This window comes from Falco naumanni, chromosome 5 (genome assembly GCF_017639655.2).
Source record: "Falco naumanni isolate bFalNau1 chromosome 5, bFalNau1.pat, whole genome shotgun sequence".
In the NCBI taxonomy this organism is placed as follows: Eukaryota; Metazoa; Chordata; class Aves; order Falconiformes; family Falconidae; genus Falco; species Falco naumanni.
Window position 1 is genome coordinate 34,911,322 of NC_054058.1, and position 22,404 is coordinate 34,933,725.

At 51.8% G+C, this 22,404-nt stretch overlaps 3 protein-coding genes across 3 annotated transcripts; 1 reads left to right on the plus strand and 2 right to left on the minus strand.

Moving 5' to 3' along the window:
- Positions 1 to 27: 27 nt before the first annotated feature.
- On the minus strand, positions 28 to 3,728 carry C5H22orf23 (chromosome 5 C22orf23 homolog). The gene is made up of 6 exons (XM_040595429.1): positions 3,608 to 3,728; positions 3,201 to 3,263; positions 2,632 to 2,817; positions 2,025 to 2,159; positions 768 to 868; positions 28 to 471 (listed from the first exon to the last, which is right to left on the minus strand). Exons 1-6 carry the CDS (start codon positions 3,717 to 3,719, stop codon positions 367 to 369), a joined length of 702 nt encoding a protein of 233 aa, XP_040451363.1. The 5' UTR covers positions 3,720 to 3,728; the 3' UTR covers positions 28 to 366.
- A 99-nt stretch (positions 3,729 to 3,827) lies between these two features.
- On the plus strand, positions 3,828 to 8,001 carry POLR2F (RNA polymerase II, I and III subunit F). The gene is made up of 5 exons (XM_040595430.1): positions 3,828 to 3,903; positions 4,077 to 4,146; positions 4,327 to 4,457; positions 6,063 to 6,134; positions 7,809 to 8,001. Exons 1-5 carry the CDS (start codon positions 3,884 to 3,886, stop codon positions 7,897 to 7,899), a joined length of 384 nt encoding a protein of 127 aa, XP_040451364.1. The 5' UTR covers positions 3,828 to 3,883; the 3' UTR covers positions 7,900 to 8,001.
- A 3,171-nt stretch (positions 8,002 to 11,172) lies between these two features.
- On the minus strand, positions 11,173 to 22,036 carry SOX10 (SRY-box transcription factor 10). The gene is made up of 4 exons (XM_040594698.1): positions 21,842 to 22,036; positions 20,237 to 20,695; positions 14,059 to 14,324; positions 11,173 to 13,657 (listed from the first exon to the last, which is right to left on the minus strand). The coding sequence occupies exons 2-4, from the start codon at positions 20,644 to 20,646 to the stop codon at positions 12,948 to 12,950; spliced, it is 1,386 nt and encodes a 461-aa protein (XP_040450632.1). The 5' UTR covers positions 20,647 to 20,695; positions 21,842 to 22,036; the 3' UTR covers positions 11,173 to 12,947.
- Between the last annotated feature and the right edge of the window lie 368 nt (positions 22,037 to 22,404).

Genomic DNA, 22,404 nt, shown 5'->3' on the forward strand with positions numbered 1-22,404 from the left:
CTGCCATGAGAAACCTGCACCTCTGGGTGGATGGAAAGGAGTGATGTTTTTATTGATGGGTTGCTGTGCTCTGAGGTATTGCATAGGCATAAGGAGGCTCTGCTTTGTCATGTTTTGGTACTCGCTGCTGTGTGTTTTCTGCTCTTCAATATCATTGAGCAAGAAGGGATCCAGTGCATGGGCAGGATTTTAGAACAGCTTTCTTGTGTCACCAGTTATGCACAAACTGCTCCTGCCTTCTGGTTTTAGGCAACAGGTGGTGCTACCCTACTCCAGGTGCAGGCACAGACCAGCCTTTGAGATTCAAATGCCAACAGTCTAGGAAGAAGAGGTGGGAACAAATTGCACTTGTGTTTTTCCCTTGGCCTAGTTGTAGGGATCAGATTTTTTCCCACCAGGGAAGTCTTTTGCCATGATCTCTCTCATTTCCTCACTTCTCTTCTTGTCAATGATCTCCATCTCACGCATTTTCTGCAAAGTACAAAGGGGAAGGGCTAAGCAGGGAGAAAGCTGGCAGCTTTTTTTTTCTTCTTTTGCCAATTTCAAGAACAAAGGTTCTATTTTCCCAATTAAGTTACAGGCAGAGATGGAAACAAAGGCTGAAAACGTCTATCCCCATTCCCCAAATTCACACCTGTCCTATGCCATGAAGGGAAAGAGTTCTCTGCCCCCTTCCCCGCTCGGGTATCAGAGAAGACCCTGCTTTAAGGGCTCTGACACTAGGGGTTCCCTCCATGTACTGTACAGCCAGTGCTGCCCTTGCGTACCTGTGAGATTTCAGTGAGGACAATCGTTTGATACTTCTTGCCCTGTCCTAGAGCTTCCATGTCTGCCAGGAATTCCCTCCTCTCCTGAATTTCATTCACCACTGACAGATAAGAGAAAACACCATGGAAACAGAATTCAGCCAAAAGGCAAGAAAATATGTTTCTGTCTAGATCTGAACCACCAATTTCCTAGCTCTGCTTAAACAGCAGTCTTGCCAGGAGAAGGGTGATAATCTGCTGTTACACTCATCTTGTGTGTGTCATCAAAATACCTCAGCAGTCCCTTACACAATGGGAAATGTTCCCCCCGCCCATCTCCTTACTGCTTCCCATCTTGCAGGAGCAGGAACTTTCTAGGGGTTTTTGTACAGACAGTTCTCTGTTGCTTGTGGGCAATTTAACCAGTCTGTGGATGGAGGCAGAACCTGCTTAAAGCTGTTGTTCATTAGCTGACATGCATCACCCAGTGACTGCAACTATCTCTGCTCCCAGGACCAGCAAAGGCACAGAACATTAGCTGCTGCTTTGCAGTACAGACGTGCAGCCAGCTGGTCCAAATCTTGCCACAGTACTACGTACATGGGTATTTCAAATGTGTCAAGGACAACACTCAGCTTGCAACAAGTTTTAGAGGATACAAAGCACGCGTGAAGCCAGCCACACTGGCAGCAGTGACCAAAGCACCCCTTCTGTACACATTATTCTAGCGTTGTCCATCTTTGTGCTGCCTTGGCTAGCAAAGGGCAGGCCGGGGTGTACATACACATTGAAGATTCAAGCACAGAGAGGTATTAGGCAGGGTTTTGCCACCCCAGAATACTCTGCAGGCTGAAGTCCATCACTGCTTAAAATTCTGCTCGACATTCAAGCTTTGCTAGCTTAACTGCTATGAACTTGGAGTGAAAGAAAACAGCCCAAACCATGGTCAGACTGGCAAGTGGCCTAGTATGTTGAGTTACGCTGGCTGGAAAAAGGTCTCACAGTACCTGGGCTTCCTGCCCAGGTCACCCTGTGTGTCCCTAGGGTATTCCCCTGCCAGCAGAGTTCATTTTGTGTAGGCAGCCCAGAGAGCTTGAATCTGCCAGCAAATGTCTGGAGTATAAGCTCTGCAGGGGTGGCTGGATCACAGTGTCACAGCAGCATGTCCTTTCTCTTGGAGACGGCTTTGTGGCAACACAGCCTGCCACACCAGCCCTCAGAGGGAGCCAGCTTCCCAGGCTTCCCGCCTGCCTTCCTCCAGGCTACATAAAGACTTACATTCTTCAAACCGGTCAGGCTCAGGTATCTCCTCTTCCTTTGTTTGAACCAGCATCTGCTTCACGTTGTGCTCCACCACATCCTTCCCTGTCGCTAAGATGTTTTGTAGTCTTTGCTTCTCCTTTTCCAAATCTCCTGTGAATGCCAGGGAAAAAAAAATTATCAGCCTGTCTCGTCAGGGAGGAGCCTGGCCACACTACTTCTCTGCTAATGACGCAGAAGAAGTGTTAACGTTAACGACAGCTCATCCCCAGACTGAACTGTGCAAGCACCACACAGGCATACAGAGCCAACCAAACTGACATCAGTGTTCTGATTTCAGTTTATAAGCAAGAAAATGACATAGTGCTCCCTTCTTACGCAAGGACTGTGTGAGTCCCTATTGCCTGTCACCCTCCCAGCCAGCGGGCAGAAGTCAGTGAGCACTTTCAGTATATGTTCCCTCAGAGATCCATTTTCAAAGCATCTTTGAAGACAGAAAGCGTGAAGATGAAGAGCAACTAAGATAATGCCTGCTGCTGCTGAGATTGCAGGCAGGGGATGGACAGAAGGGGAGGAGAGGGACTGGGCAGCATCATTTATTTATTAGAAATGTTTGCTGACTTACGCCTCGCCTGGGGCTTGAATTTCTCTTGGGTGTAGGCATCTCCTGCCTGGCAGACCTTGGCAGGTCGGAGATGTGGTTTAGCTGAAAGCTTGCTTGGCTGACAAACTGGCGGGGAGAAAGCAGGCGCTGCAGGCACTGGCTCTTTGCTGGATGTGGGGTGGCACTGGAGGGGTAGGGTATCTCCTCCTGGAGAACAAACCAAAAATAACGGTAAGTCAGACAGAGAGAAGCCTGGATGGATGGCCCCATGCCACCACCAGCAGAAGACCTGCCTGTTGATCCACTGTAGCAATGCAAGCGAAGACCCCAGGGTGTCACAGATGTCTCACCTGGGTTGTTGGTATGCGCTGACATGAGACTGTGGTTCAAGTGACACCATTACATCTTGTTCCCTGAATGACCCTGGGGGACACCTTGTCCCGTACATCCATGCGTTGTCAGCAGCAGCCGTGCTGCTGTTTTAAAGCCCTTGCCCATCCAAGCAGGCAATGGGCGAACGCCCCTGTCTCAAGGTGAGCAGCAAAGGCTCTTCACCAGCACAGCAGCGGGCAGCGAAGGCTGTCACTCACGTTTCACACAGTCCATCAGGTATCGCCTCTGGAAACGCGTCAGCTTTGATTCCTCCATCATCGCTGAAAAACATGAGGTGTGGGTGCAGATGGCAGCCCGATGGGGCTCCTGCAGCAGCGGGGACGCGCCGGGGAGCCTGCCCCGGGGCCATCCCCCCCTCACAACCCAAACCCAAAGGGGAAGACGCCGGCTTAGGAGACTCAAGCCGGGGCCGGGCCCGCCCGGTGCCCCCGCTCCCGCCCGGGGTGCCGCGGTGGGACGCTTCACTTCGCGGGGGGGCCGGGGGGGCTCCTCCCTGCAGCAGCCGCCGCAGGGGCGGGCCGGGCCGGGTCCCGGCGCTCGGGCGGAGCGCGGGCACGGGGAGGCCGAGCAGCCGGGCCAGGCCCCTGTCCCGCTGCGCCGTTACCTCTCAGCAGCTCCCGCGTCCCCGGGCTGTACCGGGCTGGCCCGGCAGCGCGCCCGCCGCCGCCTCCCCCCGCCGAGGCCCGGTGTCCCGCCGCGGGCGCTGCCGTCTCCATAGCGACGAGCGACGCCCCGGGGGGAACGGAGGCGCGGAGCGCGGGGCAGCGCGGCGTCGCATTGCCCCGGCAACGGCGCCAGCGGGGCACTTCCGGCAGCGTCACGGCGAGAACCCGGAAGTGGTTCCTACTTCCGCCGGGCCGGAAGGCAGTGGGGAAGCAACATGTCTGACAACGAGGACAAGTGAGAGCGGGGTTGGGCGGGGGTGGGAAGGGGAGGCGAGGCGGCGGCGTGTCTCGCCCGGGGGGGTCGGGTCGGGGGCGCCCGTGGCGGGGGCGGCGCGGCCCGGCTCGGCTCGGCCCGGCCCGGCCCGGCCCGACCCGACCCGACCCGTGACGTGTGTGACCCTCCCGCAGCTTCGATGGGGATGACTTCGACGATGTGGAGGAGGATGAGGGCCTGGAGGACCTGGAGAACGCGGAGGAGGTGAGTGCCCCGCGGGCCGCCGCGCCGGCCGGCCCAGACAGGCTCTGCCGGTACTGCGGGCCTGCGCCGGCCTGGGCAAGGTGGTCGCAGGGGCTGGGGAGGCCTCGGGGGCTCTCCCAGCGCCACGGGGCCTCGGTGGTGGGTGCAGCTGAGCTCTAACGTTGCTCTGCTTTCCCCCAGGAGGGACAGGAGAATGTGGAAATCCTCCCCTCTGGAGAGCGGCAGCAGGCAAACCAGAAGCGGATCACTACCCCTTACATGACTAAATATGAGCGAGCCAGAGTCCTGGGCACTCGCGCCCTCCAGATAGCGTGAGTATTTCACTCTGTATCCTGAGTGCTGTCACAGCTTTACCTCCCTTCCCAGTAAAAGCTGCTTTTCTCTTTCTTTAAAAACTTCTGGGTCTCATGTAATCTGTTACATGACTGCTGAGTTTGTAGACCACCATCGTGGTCAACACTGAAGCACAGGACCATGGAGCTCTTGGTTGCATGTGAAGTCCCTGTATCACTCCTTGGCTGAGACTGTGGCACTCATGTCTAGAGATGGGAGCATTCAGCAATTGCAATGAACTTTCCTCGGTCACAGGCAAAATGAGTAAGGAATGTGACAAGCCGGTTCTGGTTTCTGCCTTTCATAAGGGAGCCAGTGTGGGCTGGAAAGGTCAGAACTGGTTTGTAGAAGCCATGTAGGAGGGAGGGATGCTCCAGAACGTATTCACTTGATACTGCAGGGCTGTAGGAATTGGGAATGGAGTAACCAACCTGAAATCTATTTTAAGTGCAGTTGCATTGTGGCAAGCTGTAAGGTTGTTTTTTTTAAGTATTTGGAATAGTAAGGCCTCATTTATAATAGGTAATAACATTTAAATCCGTTTTAAAAATGCTGTTAAGGCTGGCTGCTCTCAACTTCATCCATTGATTTACCTGTCTAGACTTGTTTTAATAATACATATCAAAAAGCTCTGCACTTTTTGAAAAACTGCTTTATGAGCAAGGTTATTATGCTTATGGCAAGATTTGTCTGAAAGCACATCTGAGTTTCATTTTGGTTATATCCACCCTCAGAATGATGCCTGTCCTCTACATCATTTAGAAGGTGGTTATCAGATTTTTCCTTAATCATCGCTTTGCCAAGCTGTTCTTTCCACAGTCTTCACTCCATGAAGCTATTTTGTGCACATTCTTTCAGCTGGTGGAAGGCCAGAAAAATGGGGGAGACAGGATGGGCCTGTGCCAGGCCTTTAATCCAAAACACTGGCGCCTGGTTTTGCTTCACCTACATATTCTGCCTTCAGTGCTGAACCTAGGCCAGCAGCAGCCCCCAGTGGCCTTATCCACACATAACTTGAACTTTCTTTGCTGCTGCTGTCTAATGGGCAGATATCATTTTCCATATTTGCTGTGCTGTTGCAACCCTCTGCAAAACGCTTGATTTTTTTTCTTCCTAGAGGTAGAGTGTATTGTAAATTTAGCACCATGCTTTCCCCCAAATGAAGCCTGGAAGATGTGAGCAAATGGGAACATAACAGATGTGCTGGAGTTGTAGGAGGTGTGCTCATTTTACAGTGTTTCCACCCTCTTTATTGGATTAATTTTAGGACCACTCTTTTCCTCACATCTAAGTACAGCAGAGGGTGACTAGAAAGGTGTGGATCTGACCAGCCATTGAACACCAGCTGGTCAGCGCAGGCTGAATGATGGGACAAGAAGAATATTCAAGTAAAAACTCAGTCAGTAACCACCTGGGGGAATTTTCTTCCTGAATTGCCTAAGAGAGCAAACCAAATTAGGAAGGTGGTGTCCCACTTCCTACTTCACTGGCCTTTGTCCACATTACATAAATAGGCACATGCTTAGTTGTCCCTCTTCCCTCTCTGTGCGTTCATTCAAGTGATCGTTGATGTTCTGTCCCAGGATGTGTGCCCCTGTGATGGTGGAGCTGGAAGGAGAGACAGACCCCTTGCTGATAGCCATGAAGGAGCTCAAGTAAGTCCCAGACTTTGGTGGTGACCATATTGATTTCCATAAAGCCAGCGGTCCTCTCTTCATCCCAGCATTTAGAAACTTATCCCAAGACAAGCTTGTCTTGTCTTGATAACAGTGAGTGCTATCATTCATTACCTTCCCCTTTTTCACCTCGGGACTTCTCCACAGCAGCTCCCTCCCATCCGAGTTGCTCATGCAAAGTACTGATGATTAGGAGTGCTCTGACCTCATTTACTTTGGAGTCCAAGTATTGCTTATTTCTGTGATGAAAATCCAAGGTCCTCATCTTTCTGGATAAGTTTAATTCCCTGAGTGGAATTGATTCAAAGCAGCTAACTGAACAGACCTGTGTTCAAATGAAGTGCTGGCAAAAAATAAAATAAGGGTCAGGCTGGTGGTGTGGAGAACCTGTTAAGAATGTTATTTTCCTGCACCCTTGCACACTTGGCTTATTGTGCTTGTGGGAGGATACCTCCCCTGCTTACAGAAAGATAAAGAAATCCTTTCTGACTGTAGCAGAGGCAGCTTTTGGATGACCACTTAACAGACCTACCTTTTCACAGCAGAGCTCCTTGCTGGCCCACAGTGTGCCTGTGTGGTCAGTGACCTACACCACATGCAGCTATCCTTCAAGCAGAGCAGCTGGACACTGTTACTGATTAAATCTCTTTTCTTGAACTGAATTGTCCTGCTCCCCCAGTTTCAAGTGCATTCCAGTTGTTCTTGCAGATTTTGTATCTGTTACGTTTCCCTTTATCATTGCCAGAAGCTTCTTAAGTCACATTCCTGTCAGATCTCCAAGCTCTGAGTTGCTTCTGGTCACTGAGCATGAGCTCTAGAAAGTAAGTCAGGGTGTGACAAAGTATAGTGGCATCCTGTGCTATGCCAAAATTCAGTTGTAATTCTGGGCCTGAGGGAGCTGCTTTGCTGCTAGAAAAACAATGGCCCTGAATGGCCCTGATCATTGAAGAAGTTGTATTACTTTTCAAGTCTGATATGGTTGGAACCTGATGCCCTGGTTAGATTCCAGACTGTCTGATTACATTCTGCTGACTTAAATCTACTTCCGTTAAGTTAAAACTGTGTTCAGCATTTTCTTGCTTTCTGATTGGGAGCGCTGTTAGCAGATGCTGTACTCCATCCCAGCTGTGCTGGGTTTTGATACATGAATAGTTCCTATTTCATGTATTCTTCTTAAAAGGTAACTGATGCTCTCAGGGTGCAGAATACTCTGTAAATACCAGTTTGGTGTGAAGGTTCTCAGAATTATGCCGCTTCCATAGTGTCTCGTGGGGAAAAATCTTCCATCAAACAAAAAGTGGATTTGTTCAAGTCCCTTGATTATTTTTTCCCCCTATATCTGTTAGATGCTTGGTGTTGCCTTATAGTGGGTTCAGATCACAGGGCTCAATTCCTGCAGTAGCAACAGAGGGCTGACCTTCTGTAGGTCTTTGTTGTTTCCAGTCTAAGGGTACTGAGCACTTTGCACCTACAAGAGAGAGAGGTTGTTGGGACTTCCCTCTACTATGTAATACCAAATAACTGGTGCTACACAGATCCCTGTTTCACCTGATGAGCTTACTGAAGCCACTGAGCACCTCAGTTCCCATTGCCTGCTGCAGCGGTATAGTGAAGGCTGTGGCATTTCTGTTCACCTCTCTGTCCTCCCTTCAGAGCACGCAAGATCCCCATAATCATCCGTCGCTACCTGCCAGATGGGAGCTATGAAGACTGGGGTGTGGATGAGTTAATTATCACAGACTGATCAGCTTCCAGCCATTGTTTGGTTCTTTCCTTCTTGAGAGATGTTTCTATTTTTGTTTATATTTGTGTAAATAAATTATAAACCTCCCCATTTTAAGTTAAATGTCGTTTGTTTTGGTTTTTTCCTCTCATCTTCTCTTTCATCTCACTCCTACATCCCCCAGACTTTCTTTCTTCTCTCTACCAGCTTGGTGGTTGTTCTTTCTTTCGGTGTTGTGGGCTGTATTAGTAAGATTAGGGAGCCAAATGCTGTGCTTTTCTTGCAGCTTTTTTTCACCTGTGCAGGTCCTGCCTTTTAGCTCAGCTAAAGACTGCCCTAACTACTTCCTCCTCCTCCTCCAGCATGGCTCCTTCCTGGTTATAGGATTGATAGCCAGTTAAACTCCTGCTGTACAAAAATGCTTTTGCAGGTATTTTGGCTTCAGAAAGACTCCAGCCCTCCACCCCATCCCTTAAAACAGAAGTGCTGAGACACCTCCATTGCTTCCCCCTAGACAGTTGGGCCTTTGTGCCCTGAGCAGGTTGCTGTGGAAACCCCCAATTTCCTCTCTGGCTGTGGGGCTTCTCAGGAGTATCGTAGAGCAGCTCTCATCAAATCACCTATTGTTTCTCTGCTCCTGCTGCTTATCAGAAGTGGGGATCCCCTTTCAGTGGCACTGCCCCAGCCGGAAGCGCAGTTGCTACTTGCAGTCCCACCAGCTCAGCAGTTGTAGGTTGTTGCCACATTTGCTCCTTGTACAGCTGCTCTCTGACACACAGTGGAACTGATGGTCCTGGGTGCGTGGGTGCTCTCCAGCCATCTCCGTTGTACATGTTCTGGTGGTTCTTATGGTGGCACAATAGTAGTTAAATCCTAGAGTTCTTTTAATCTGTGACGTGATGAAAGATCAGCTGTTTTTCCCCTTCAGGTACCTGCACTCGGGCCTCTGATGTGCAGGGAGGTTACATGCTCAAGTCAATAGTTGGGTGGATGCATTACAACCTGCAGGGGCTTCTAGCCAGCCGCTACATAGTTTACCTAGTTTTCATTTCTTGATCTGTGTGCTCCAAGGTTCTTGCTCTGTATGAGGAAGATCTGAGCTCTTACACAGAATGCAGAGTCTTTCTCAATTATTTTATTAAAAACTGCGCTCAGAATGTTTGTTTTCTTTTTTTAAAGAGAAGAAGGGGGAAGGTGCACCTCACTTGTAGTTTCTGCATTATGTTAGTTTTTATGCTGATCCAGGAAGAATATTTCCAACTAGTTTGTGTTAAGGCTTGTGCTTATATATAAAGCATGCATTCTCCATGCTGTATGTGTGGTTAGTGCCTGCATGTGAGTATCCATGTCCCAAAGGCAGTTTACATCCACCTGCCTGGGAACTTGGCTCATATAACCAACCATGAATATCATTCTGTTACTGCTCCTTGTAAAAGCACCAGTCCATCCTTCCTGTGTTGGTGTGCACAGGAGAGGGTGGGTTTGGAGGTGATAATGCAAGAGCTGAATGGGTCCCTGGGCAAAATGATAGGTCAAAGGGAATGTGGAGATGCTTGCAGGTGTGGGAAGGGGGTTGATGGTGAGGGACACAAATGCTTCCTGGTCTAGGCCACCCTTACCAAGAAAAGGTTAATTTGCAGCACTGAGGCCTTCAGCCTTCTTCCCCCACCCTCCATGGAATCCTTTAATCACGTTGGTGCGGTGAAATTTCAGCCCTGAAATGGTGCCTTTGTGTAACCGTTTTGGCGTCAGCCATGGAGCTCGGGGGTCGTTTTCTTGTCCTTTTTTTTTTTTTTTTTTTTTTTAAATGGCTTCTTTGTTCCCTCCCCTCCCCAGCCTTGCATCTGTATCAGATACGATTAAAGGGATAGGGAAGGATGCCGATTAAAGGGATAGGGAAGGATGCCTGGCCAGCTCCCACTAGGCTGCAGGAGGAGCAGTTAACCCCTGTGTTACCAGCAGCATTCTCAGTCCTGTCTTAGTTGTGAGGACCCTCCTAGATGAGACAAGGCATCGTCTTCCACTAGAGAATGGTTCAGGCAGAGCCCACTCCCTTTCTTAATTGGCTTTTTGCAGAGCTGGAGAAGGGTACTTATGTGCAGTTAAGAACTTTCTTTTCCTGCTGTTCTGTTCATCCATACCATGTCCCTTCTGTCTCCCAACCCTATGATCAGCTCTCCTATCCCTAACTCCACCATGGCTTCTCTTCTTCCCCACACATGCTCATGACCTGCTCAGCAGTGCAGTAGTTTCTGAACTCTTCCCACAGCCTGTAGTTTGGGATAGAGATTTCCCCTCCCCTCCAGTGAATGACCACAGTCCTATTTTGCACAGAGCTCTTTAGCTGGCATCATCATTGTTAGATCCATTAAGCCATTCTGCTACTGATGTTCTTGGCCCTATACAGGACTTCATCCAAACAGTGCTATGAGTTTCAAAAAACCTTTGAACATGTTCCACAATTCTTGGATGTCCTGCTTTCTCTACTCACCCATAAAGCATTTAGTGAACACACACTCACTGGATGGATCACGTGTCAGCACTGAAACCCTTTGGAATCAATTTGTAATTGTTATGAAGAGTCCATGTGTTAATTGGGATCCTACCTTGCTACCATTGGGCTTGAGAGATGAGACCAATATCTGCTGTACGTTTTCTTTCCAAATACATTCATTTAGCCTCCCAGGACCTGACTACACCCAGGATGTCTTCTTCCAACAAGTAAGAAAGTCTATACAACTATTGCTGAATATACTCCCTGTGTGTGTTTGTATTTACATTCTTGCTTGTTGAAGGCAGGATGCCAGGGGGTTGAGTTTCTACAGGGAAACTAATGGTTGCTTCCAAAATACACAAGTTTGTGTATGTGGAGAAGGTTTTTTTTGAAGGAATGTCATCTGCTACCTGGTGATGAGGAACCAAGACAAGAAGCCCCATGCTTCTATTCTGGAGAGCATTAACAATCACACTAAGAAATTCTTGGGTGAAGCATGTACAAAACAGTGCTCCTCTTAACTGCATGTGCTGAATCTTAGCTGGAGATCAGAAATCAGTGTTACTACATTTTGCACTGAAGAAATGACTGGAGCTGGGGTGTGAACAGAAGATGAGTTTCATCTGCCTCAAGGAGTCTGGTAATCCAGTCGGAGTTCTGCCTGTGTTTTTTTTTATGACAGGCAGCTGTGCACAGGATCTGTGTGGTGTTGGTGTGACCCATCATACACTTACTGGGGGAAAAAACAAAGACCTGCAGGGAAGAGGTCAAAAAAACCCAGACACGTGAAAATGAAACTGTTAAGGTTATTATTCCATATGTTTAATGCAGAGTTAATGGTGCTAGGACAGCATAGAGATCAGGGAAAGGGGGGTGGGGGAGGAAGGTGCTACTTGCATAAATAAGGGGACAGGGCTGGAAGAGGTTACATGCGTACAAGGAGCAGACATTCTACATGATCTTTTCAGACACCACAAGGATAAGTCATCCATAGCTAAGGGAGGCAGGAAGGGCATCTGGCAGTCATATCAGCAGAGGGATATAGCGGCACCGATCACAGTCCACGTTTGGTTGAAGTATTTTATCTTTCTAGACTGGAATATCCATTGGAAGGTCCCACAACATGTTTCTGCGATCAATTGCCAGGAGTCATCTTTTCCTGCAACAACTTTTGTGCCAGTTCACTCCCTGGCATGACAAACTGCCCCAGTCCTGGAGGTGATAAAGGAGAAGTAAGCAGACTGTCCTCAGGCATTGGGTTGAAAAAAGGAGGTTGATCTGACTGCAAGAGGTGGTCGCTTCCAGTTTGAAACCCAGAGAGGAAAACAAATTCCTTTGCACCTAAATAGGCTTCTTTTCTTTTTCTTTTTTTTTTTACACTTATCCGAAATTGGGTCCATATGCACCTTGCTTAAAGCCGCAGGAGTATCTTTCCATCCTCAGTGTAGATAGGAGGGAGGTGTTGACTGACTGGAAGACATGATGAACGGACGAGCAGGGATGCACACCCCATCAGCCTGAGTTTGGAGTGGGGTTTCAAAGAGAGTGTTGTAATCAACTCGGGGTGTCAGCAAGTGCATAGTAGCTTTCTTGGTGCCTCTTCATTTCAGGCAGGCACAGACAGACATGGAAGAGGGAAGGACCAAGTTTGCTCAGAGGTTGTTTTGGGTACTGAAGAAATTAGAAAAGACTGAGATGCCAGAAATGCCAGACATAAGTGAACAATATAGAGTAACTGTAAGAAAGGGGGATTCACCCACAGCACCTTAATGATTCACTGGTTCTTCCCCACCTCTCCTGCACCTCCATACGTGAACAGGCATGCGCACACAGGCTGTGATATGAGTAACGCTTAAGACCAACAGCGCGGTTCCTGCGTCCTACGTGTTGTTCAGGCAAGCCTTAAAATTTCCACGTGGGAAAGGCTGTGGGATTAAACAGAGACAGGATGAAGAGAAGAGGCGGGGAGGAAAGCTAGGATGCAGCTGTGGAAATCAGCAGGTAAGCAAGTGTAGGTTGGTCTTCCAACAGGGTTCAAGATTCATGCATGTGTGAATCTTAGGTGGGACTGCTGCATGATGCTGATGGCCATGCCATCCTCCCTACTGCTTCTCCCGTAAAGTGTTCACCAAGGCTGAGCAATCACCCTTCACCCGCAGCAGGTGACAAAGTGCTGGCCATTGTGGCCTGTTGGAAACACTTGCTAACTCCCTGGAGCAGTTTGGGAAGGAGAAGGAAAGGATAGTCTCTCTCATCATACAGTCCAGGGTGTGCACAACGAAACCCACCACAGACCAGTCACTCCATGTCTAGAATCCTCCTCGTCTAGAAAGCCAATAAGGTGTTGCAAGCCAGTCGTGTGGCCTGCATGAAATTGGTAAAGGGCGAAAGGACGAAAAACCTTCCTCTAGGCGGGTGAGCCAGCGATAGCCAGGGTCAAGAAAGGCACTTCTGTATGCTCAGTGGGTTCTGGTGGCTGCGTGGCACTGAGTGACCTTGGAGTTCGGAGGCTCTTCTGCCTGTGCTGATTCTTCGGAGCCTTTCCATCGCTGCTTCGGTCACTGTTCCCCATTCCCTATGGTCTGGAGAGAGTCGTGTACACGGGCTGTTCCCAATGTGTGGGACTATGGGACTGTGGCACAGAGGGTGCAGGGTCAGAGATGGCAGTGTAAAGGGGACGCTGGGAAGGTCCCATATAGGAAAAGGCAGAGTAGAGGCCAGAGGCTTGGGTGGAATGGCTGTAGTAGGGTCCCGAGGGCTGGTGGTCTGGGTAGTCAAACTGTGGCCTGGAGATGGAGGGGAAGGCCGAACCGTAATGGGGCAGACTCAGGGATGTGTAAGCTATCTGGGAGGTGGAGGGCTGGTCAGTGTAATGACCTCCAGGGGCAGACCCCTCCGTTTTCACCTGGGCCTTGGAGTCCACCACTGATGAGGTGGCAGTGGACAAGGAGACTCCATGCTGCTTGGAGATCCAGGCAGAGTGTCCGCTGGCTGCGGCCAGGGCGCTCCCGAGGCCGTAGCTGGCAGCTGCCGCGTAGCCCCCAACATGGCCTGGGTGGCCGGCGTGTCCGTTGGGCGGCAGGTATTGGTCAAATTCATTGACATCAAAGGTCTCCATGTTGGACATCACTTCATGGCTGATCTCCCCGATGTCCACATTGCCAAAGTCAATGTGTGGCTTTCCCCCTTCCCCCAGGGAACGCCCTTCTCGTTTGGAGTCGGCTTTGCCTGCCTGCAGCTCGGTCTTAGGGGTGGTAGGAGGTGTGGGGGGCCCGTGGCTCTGACCTGCAATGTGAAAAACATTTTGAGGAGGAAAGAGAGTGAAGAGATGAGTTACCACTTTATGCCTGGCTTTATACACAGCCCAGCTCTGCTCCTCCCAGTGTGACAGCAACTGTCTGGCTGGAGACTTCAGTGGAGGGGAGAAAGAAATAGCTAGCCAAAACCAAACCTTTTTATATCATCTTGTGGAAAAAGGGAGAGTGCAGTGATACCTTGCTTGACAAGGAATGCAAGTGCCTGTCAAACTCAGGCACGTCCCTATACCGCCGACTCCAGCAGAGTTTGTTGGGTCACGAGCAAGGTGTGAGCCACATCACTGAGGCTTTCACTGTGATGCCTTGTCTTTTTTGAGCCTCCGAGTTGGCTGCAACCTGTCAGTAGGTTCATGGAGACCTGGGACTCACCTGAGGAGTGTTCTGGATGACCATCCGACATGGGCGACCCTTCACCAGGATGCCTGTGGTCCAGGTGGGTGTTCTTGTAGTGGGCCTGGATGGCAGCAGCCCCACCAGCCTCCCCCTCCACCTGACCTTCACCCTCGCCCTGCGTGGCCTTGCCATTTTTCCGCCGGCGGGGCTGGTACTTATAATCAGGATGGTCCTTCTTGTGCTGCATCCTCAGCCGCTCTGCCTCTTCAATAAAGGGCCGTTTGTCACTTTCATTCAACAGCCTGCAGAGGCCAAGGTGGCAAAGAAGAGAAGAGGGGAAGGAGAGGGGCAGGTACATCAGAAAAAAAATGCACCTGTACAGAACATTGTGGGACACAGGGTGTAAATCCATATGGCAGGGTGCTGCACCATTGAAGGCATTTCCCAGAACAACAAGGAGAGCTTGCAAGTGTTTCAGTGGAGACAGTGATGTTTTTGTCCTCCTTGCTAACTGTTAAGCCCTGACACTGGCACTGGTTGGTGTCAGTGCTGGGTCCCCCTTCTCCAGCTGCCTGGTGCTTCTCACCTCAGTAATTTCAACGCCCTTTCTTACATTGCCATGTAAAATAAGGCTGGACAAGCTGCTTTCAAAGGCTCTAGGCCAATTAAGGTCAATTGGGATCATCCTTCAGACTAAAGCAGTGTGACACAGCCTTGCTACCTGTAGTGCTGCCTCCTGCATGTCTCTTGCCCTTCCCCAGACTATTCCAGTTTAACTTCCCACCCTTCCATAGGCTCTGCTCCAGGCTTGAGGCTCTACTGAGCACAAATGGCAGCAACTGGTGTTAGCTCCACAGTACCTGTGTTGCTGCATGGAGCTTGCTGGGCCTTTATGCACCTTGCAAGATCCTAGAAGGGGATTAAATAAAATATCAAAGGGAGGGAAACCGTGTGTTCTGCTGTTTCTGGAGCTCCTGCTCATGTTAGACATGGATAATGCAAAAGGCTGAAGCACAAAGGACGAGACCTGCTTGAACTTAGCTGAGCAGTTGTAAAAAAATTAGCTGCTATGTTGCTACCCTTGTAGAAATAGATGAGCTTTGATCTCTGGATGAAAGGCACTGCAGAAATGTAAGCTCCTCCTCTGTATTCCTGCCAGATCATGGGCCGCTCTAGTTAAGATAGGCTTTCTGAGAAAGTGGTGTAGTGTGCGGGCAGGATGGCTCACAGCATTGCTCAAGCCTTTAGCCGTGTCTCAGCTGGAAGCACTTCAGTTTCATTTTATGATTTTTACCCTCAAATATTCGTGTGACTCAAGGTCATCCTGCTTCCAGCCAGAAACCAGTGCTCTCAGAAGGGACCAGTCTTCCCATGACTTGCAACTCCCAACAGCCATTAGCAATGGCAGGGCTCCCAAACGGCAAAAAATAGTCCGTTTAGGAGATGTCCATGCCTTTTTCTCCCCAGCAAAAGAACTACTTGGGGATGGGGCTGTGTCAGCACCTCAGAACCCCTGAAGCCCTCAGCAATGAAATGCGACCAACGCTGTGAACCTGTAGGCTCTGAGGAAGATACAAAGGCCTGAACAGGCCTGAAAAACTGAAGGCGAAGAGGAGGCATGGCTCAAGGAGCACACAGATAATTCTGGTGGGGAATCATAGGAGCTGCCAGCAAGTAATGTGTTGGTTCCTAAGCATTCCCTTTCCCCCAGCTCTTTGTGCATCCCCTTGGCGGGCAGCCAGAAGGTGTATGGCATGGGCTGGAGCCCGTTAAGTGCTGACCTGGGCTCACTCCAGGCAGCCTGAGCAGGTCACGGCCGCACACCACATTCCTCCACTGCCTTAATCCTGGAGATTAAAGCAACTGACCCACCATGAATCCAACACCAGCTTTCCTGTCTCCCTCCCACCACCATACACCATGCTCACACATCCTGGAGGGCTCTAATCCCTCAGCCTGTGCCGCTCCAGACAGTCCTCCAAGGGGACTTCAGGGACATCATGTCCAAGCCTTGTAGTCATTGTGGACTGGGAGGTGACCTTGCCTTGGCAAAACCTTCATCTTTGCAGAATGCCTCATCTCCACGGGAGGTGGAGAATAGAGGCAAAACCTGCAGCCTTGCAACCTGGGACTCTTCACTACATGGCAGCCGTGCTCTGGTGTCCCTGCATTCCCAACTCAGGTGATGCTAAATCTAATAAGATGCTGTGGCTGGGAATGAAAGATTTCTTTCTGTGCGGGCACCTCTTGGAGCAAGAGGGCTGTAGGCTGCACAACCAGATTTGATCTGCAGAGCAGACTGCGTGGCAAGCTCAGAGCAGAGCCTCCTCCAATGGAGACCAAAGATTGGCCTGACGGATCCGTCTTGTGGATGGGGTGAACCAGAGCCACTCAAGGCGATGCAGGAGTCAGATCCCTGCCCTCTGAGTTATGCCCAAGCGCCTCACCTCCTCTCCCCTTGACGGCAGCCCACGGGCAGTGCCACCAGCAGGACAGCAGTGAATCCACTCCCCGTGGCTTAGTGTTCTCCTTTCCAAGGCTGCTTGCTCCCTCCTCCCTCCCTCTGGGATCAGAGCTCAAAATCGGCTTTAGCAAAGTGAAACTGGTGCAAGCAGGCAAAGGCCAGGAGATTTGGGGGGATTTGGATTTCACTTGCTTCCTGCCCTCCCCCTCCTGCCCCCCATGCTCCCCAGGCCATAATGCAAAGGAATCTTGCACGGGCAGAGAAGTTATGGATCACAGAGCAAAGCCCTTCACGGGGTTTAACCAAGCCCTCGACACCCTCCCCAACACCGAATGCTCACCCCCCAAGCTGAGGGGACAGGGGCAAACATCTAGTGCCCCACTCTGGGAGGAGAACGAAGAGCCAAAATCTTTCTGCCCACCTCTGGCAGCCCCCCCTCCAGCTGCCTGGCAGCGCACCGCGCTGCGTGCCAGTGGCTAGACGGCCAGAGGCCTGACCCTGGGACGGAACTCAGCTGCTGATGAGTCAGTGGAGTGATGGGGATGGTCACTGGGGCTGATGCAAGGCAACGGCTGGCTGGGAGCAAAAAGCAACTGGGTGGGCTTTCCTATACATGCACGGCACCAGATTTGGTGGGCATGACCCTATAGCCTGGGTGCTGCCACCCCCGTGCAAAGATCCCTCCATCGGGTCCCCTCGCTCCTCCCTACTGAGCCTTCCGCACCTTCTTCCCATGCCTTATTTGTTTCTGGCCCCGGAGGTGGTGCTGGCTGGCATTTTGGCTGAGAGTCATGCCGACATTTTCAGCAGCCAGCCTCCATTTGAAAGCCGCTCCTTGTCCCACCCCGGGAAAGAAAAGCAGCCAAGGCAAGATTTCACAACCGTCAAGCACAGAAACCCTCCCTTCTTCTTCTTTTTTAGTACATTCAGTTCATCGGCTGCACCCCTCACACCCCCCAGGTGGGTACAGCCGGGGAGGTGGATAGGGCTGTAATCCCCCCGGCGCTGCACTTGGGGCCGGGTGGGTTGTGCAGCCATCAGGGCACGTCCTGCAGCCTGGCGGGCACGGCGGTGGCACGGAGCTGGAGCAAAGGCCAGGCTTAAAAAGAAACCCTGGACCATTGCAACCTGTTTTGCAGAGGCATGTGGGATGGCACTGGGGTTATCGCTCAATCTGCTAGCTGCCTTTCAAGGTTTCCCAGCCTCTGCCATCCCCACCCAGTGCCGATCACTGGGGACGTGCTTGATTTAATGGTGGTCTGCAGGCAGTCTGCGTGCTTACCAGCACTTGACTCTCTGCCTAGCATGCCCTTGCCCTTTACCTGGATAAGCTCAGAGCAGCCCACGTGGAAATATAAGCCATCCACGTTTTCCAAAGCTGTAGGGTTGGGGTGGCCACCTCGTAATGGCAGGGATATGTGAACAGCCAGGGCCCTTTGCAGGGACCCTTGTCAGATGTCCAAGGCTAAGCCGTACAGAGCAAAACGTGGCTGCTCTCAGTGGTACCGGTGCGTAGGAGCTTTACCTTTGGGGTAGCGTAGATGAAGGTGGTGGGAACCTCAGTGGATGAAGACCCAGCCGTACCATGACTAGAAGGTGAGGCTCAGGGCTACTATCCAGGTAACCTTTGGGCCACCACCCCTGGAATTTTGTGGGCTGATGTTTCTCCCCAGCCTCACAGAAAGACACATGCACGTGGTCCTACCCAGGCCAGACACTGACTGCACCCATAACTCAGCTTACTCTGCTGTATGGTCCCTGTAGGGATTGACATGGCCCAGAGAGCTGTGGCTGGCACAAGGGACACTCGGAGAGGAGACATGTTCAAGCAAAGCAGCCAGGTGGCAAACCCAGCAGCACGCAACAACCCTAGGCCTCATCCTGCAAGCTTCTACACCTGACCACGTGGTGCCCTAAGAAACAGCCAGGGACCTTGTCCATCGTCCAGTGGCAGCATCCCCCTGCTCTGAGTCCTATGCGGTCAGTGGCAGGAGCCATGCCCTGGGAACAGGGAGGCAGCGGGCTGTGTGAAAGCGGTCACAGGCCAGGGGCTGTGTCTCCCTGTGCTCTGAATGCACTATGTATGGAGGATTTCGCTGCTCTGCTACATTTTCAGGGGAAATGCAGTGTCCAGAGGGAAGCTGTTGCTCTAAAATCTGGCAATATTTTGCAATAACCAAATGATACTTTGAAGTAAAACTTTGGGAACAAAAAAGGTGGGTTTCCCCCCTCCACATACACCTCTTCCAGCACAGCTTCACAGTCCAGAGGCTGGCAGCAGAGCCCCAGGTGGGAGGAAGTGCTGTGGTAAAGGAAGGGAAGGCAGCGGGGAACAAAGCGGGGGAGCGCATCAGATGAGGTATCTGCAGTTGCCCTGCCTTCAGCATTCCAAAGAAATCCCTTTCTTGGGCTTACACTAAGCACTGACAGGTGGGGGTAAGCAGGCTGATGCAGCAAAGGGAGAAACTAATGGTCAAAGGCTCTGTTCCTTGTGAGCAAGGAGGTTTGAAGCCAGGAGGAGCCCGCTGCTGGAAAGGGTGTGTTTTAACTTCTGCTTGGAAAAATGTCTCTTGGCCCACCCAAGGTTGAGGTCTTCCTCCACTAAATGCCGCCAGGCCAGGAGAGAGAATAAGAGGGGCTGTTTGCCTGATGCTTGGTTTGTGTTGGTTGGTGCAAGGCGAGGCAGGGGTGGACGATCCTGGGGACTTGTGGCAGAAGGTTGATGTGGTTATCAGCAGAGACTGTCAGATGGGAAAGAAGTGGCATGGCCAGCCTGACACACTTGGCTTGGGCACAACACCTCTCTGCACGCCTATGGGCCAGCTGGGATCGATCAGGGCAGCCTGTGGGTCTGCTGGAGGAAGGAGGAGCTGGTTGGGGAGGGTATATAAAGGACCCAGGGATCTGCACAAATCCAAAATTATAATGGGCGCAAGAAACTGGTGGGGCCAGAGAAGGAGCGTTCATATGCTGGCGAGAAGGGAGGGCATCTCTCTGGGTGCAAAGGGAGATGGGGCTGGTCTGAGCCAACATGTTGCAAGAGAGAGTGCTAAGGCTGGGACTGTTGCAGGTCTCTTCCTTTCTGCTAAGCCTCAGCCCTACTTTCTAGCAGGGTCTGTCCTTTCCATCTCACTGAAACTGCATGGCCTGCCAAAACTGGGACCATCCTGGGAGGGATGGGTGTGGGGCTCTGACCAGCTGCCTCCCTTCCCCTGACCTTCCTTCCTGGCCATAACTTGGTTTCCCACTTGCTCTGTGACACTGTGTGGACAATAACCCCTGTGTCCTGTCCCAGCACTGGGACCCAAGTTCAAACAGGCTTGAGGTAGCCACCAGTGAGTTAAGTTGGATGGGGCTCAGCCTGGTTCCTGCTAGTGCATAACTTGGCCCAAAAGAAAAGGTGAGCCAAGAAAACAAGATTTCTCCTGGCAGTCAGGCAGGAGAGGACCAGGACAAGGGTGTCCTGATCAGGAACAACAGGGGAAGTTAGTGGGAAACGTGTGGAAAGGGCTGCCACCCAGGATGGAGGTAAGCTCTGCTGAGGAAGCCTTCACTACATCAAACCACCACTCCTGCCCCAGTCACTGACTGTGCCTCCTGCAAGGGGGCTCCCCGCAGGGAAGGAATTCCCCTCAAGGGACACCCCTTCCATCCCGCTAAGTCTCCGTCCTTCCATGTGACCGCACAGTCCTCTCCAGGACACTTCCAGACCTCAGCCCTTGCGTTCCCTCTCCGCCCGTCTGCTCTTACCTCCAGAGCTTCCCCAAGGTCTTACTGAGCTCAGCGTTGTGGAGGTGTGGGTACTGGTCAGCCAGTTTCCTCCGGGCAGCCTGTGCCCAGACCATGAAGGCATTCATGGGTCGCTTGACGTGGGGTTTGCTCTTGTTACTTCCATTGACCCGGACAGGCATGGGTACCAGCGTCCAGTCATAGCCGCTCAGCACCTGGCTGACAGCCTCGCGGATGCACACCGGGAACTTGTCGTCGTCCGCCTCCGAGTCTTGCTGTTCCTTCTTGACCTTCCCCATCTCCCCATTCCCGGAGCTGGTGAGGTGCGGGGAGTTGTCCGCCACCATGGAGGGTCCTGGCGAGAGGCAGTGGTGGTCTTCAGAGCCCACTGGGCTCATCTCCACTTCCGAAAGGTCTTGGTCATCAGCCATTGTTATTCTCGAGCCCTTTTTCTCTTCCTTCTTGGTGTCCTTCTTCTCACTGGGGAGGGGAGGGAGGAAGACAAAAACAAAGGAAAGAAAGGAAAGAGGGGGAAAGAGAGAAAAGGAGAAGCAACCACCAAATCTGAAGGGGGCTCCAAGGTCTCTGAAGAGCTGACCACGAGACAGGGGCCGCTCAATAAAAGCGCAAGCAAAGCAATAGCCATGCACACCACAAAACCCGTGATCCGTGGGGGTGGGGATGGGTCGGGGCCCCTGATTAATTGGGATATTTCTCCTTATCTCTGCAATCGTCTGGAGATGACATGTGCAGAGGGGCCTGCGGCAAGAGGGATAAGGGGGGTTGGGGACCTGAAAGGCGAGAGGCATGGACTGTCCTGTCTGGGCGCAGATCCCCACAGGGAGCGGGATGGAGAGGATGGCCGCAAAACTTGTGTGGGGAAGCGCCCCTTTCTTTCGAAGATGTGTGGTGAAATGCCAGCGCGGTGCCCAGGGGCAGGCGTGGGAGGGGGAGCACTGGCACCATATCGGTAAATCAGAAGGGACCTATATTCCAGCTACCGGGGAAGCTGAGCGAGCACCGCTGGGCGGGGACCGAGCCTGGGCCCCGGATTCGCACCTGGAGACCCTGATCCCAGCTGTTAGGAAGTGCCTCTGCAGGGACACCCCATCCCTCACCCTCCTCTCGTAGCTCATAAAGCAAATATTTAAAATACATCTACACACGCACACCTATTTATGTGTCTGTATGCATATACATATTCACATTCAGATATATAGATAGATAGATACAAACAGAAACCAAGTTTAACTTTGAGACAAGCCAAGGCTTTGGGTTGCCTGCGCCACGCACTCCTCCTCTCTCCTTCTGTCTGCAGTCATCTCTACAAGCCCCTGCTGCCGTGCAGCAGTTCCCCCCTTGGAGAAAGAAGCACTCTAAAACTAACGGCCTTGCCATCCCCCCCATCCAGCAATAAAAAAAGGCAGAAAGAAAGAAAAACAAAAAAAGTGATAGAAAAGCATGCCTCTGGCTTAGCTGAAAGAGAGCCAGTGCAAAGCAAGGGCTGCTATCCCTCCAGTTTCAGAGAACGACACGGGGGTAATTAAAAAAAGTAAAAGAAAGTAGAGGGAAAAGCATGAGCAAATGTGTGCGCGTGTGTGAGCGAGCTTAGGTAGGAAAACTTACGTTGCTGGCCAGTGTGCCGGGCAGATCCTGTGAGGGCTGTGATTTGTATCCCAGTAGCCCCCCGTTCCCCCTGCCAGCCCCAGCGGCGTCAGGGCGTGCGGTGCGGTGCGGGGAGGCTCTCAGGCGAGTGCCATTCCTAGAGGGAGGCTTGGTTTTTACTAATACCCCGGCTGGATGTCTCTAGCTGGCTTTGCTGCTTAGCACCGGGGGAGGGAAGGGCGGAAGGTGGAGCCAAGCACTCCTCGGAGCCAGAATACGGCCGGTCAGGGACAGCGGGGAGGGGACGCAGGCAGCCCCCCACCCCACCTCAGCTGCCGGCACGTTCCCCGCTTTCCCCTGGTGCCAGCTTCTTCTCAAGAGCTGCCAGCTGTGGGCTGCTCTTGGCGGCATGGCCACCCCAGAGATGGTGCTGGAGGAATCACCCCCGGTGGGGTTGTGGTGGTGGGGTGCTGGAAGGGGTCTGGGATGGTTTGGGGAGATGGGTGTGCACCCCAGGACTGGGATCCCCCTCCTTCCCCCTGTTAGCACGGTTGCTTCTGTGGGGTCTGGTGCCCCCCATGTGC

Bases quoted from the DNA above. Each gene is read 5' to 3' on its own strand.
- C5H22orf23 (XM_040595429.1), bottom strand. From the start codon at position 3,719: ATGGAGACGGCAGCGCCCGCGGCGGGACACCGGGCCTCGGCGGGGGGA. The intron at 3,264-3,607 runs GTAACGGCGCAG...CATGTTTTTCAG, and splicing joins GACGCGGGAGCTGCTGAGAG to CGATGATGGAGGAATCAAAG. The intron at 2,818-3,200 runs GTGAGTGACAGC...TTTGTTCTCCAG, and splicing joins CCTGATGGACTGTGTGAAAC to GAGGAGATACCCTACCCCTC.
- POLR2F (XM_040595430.1), top strand. From the start codon at position 3,884: ATGTCTGACAACGAGGACAA. The intron at 3,904-4,076 runs GTGAGAGCGGGG...ACCCTCCCGCAG, and splicing joins ATGTCTGACAACGAGGACAA to CTTCGATGGGGATGACTTCG. The intron at 4,147-4,326 runs GTGAGTGCCCCG...GCTTTCCCCCAG, and splicing joins ACCTGGAGAACGCGGAGGAG to GAGGGACAGGAGAATGTGGA.
- SOX10 (XM_040594698.1), bottom strand. From the start codon at position 20,646: ATGGCTGATGACCAAGACCTTTCGGAAGTGGAGATGAGCCCAGTGGGC. The intron at 14,325-20,236 runs GTAAGAGCAGAC...TGGCCTCTGCAG, and splicing joins ACCTTGGGGAAGCTCTGGAG to GCTGTTGAATGAAAGTGACA. The intron at 13,658-14,058 runs GTGAGTCCCAGG...TTCACATTGCAG, and splicing joins TCATCCAGAACACTCCTCAG to GTCAGAGCCACGGGCCCCCC.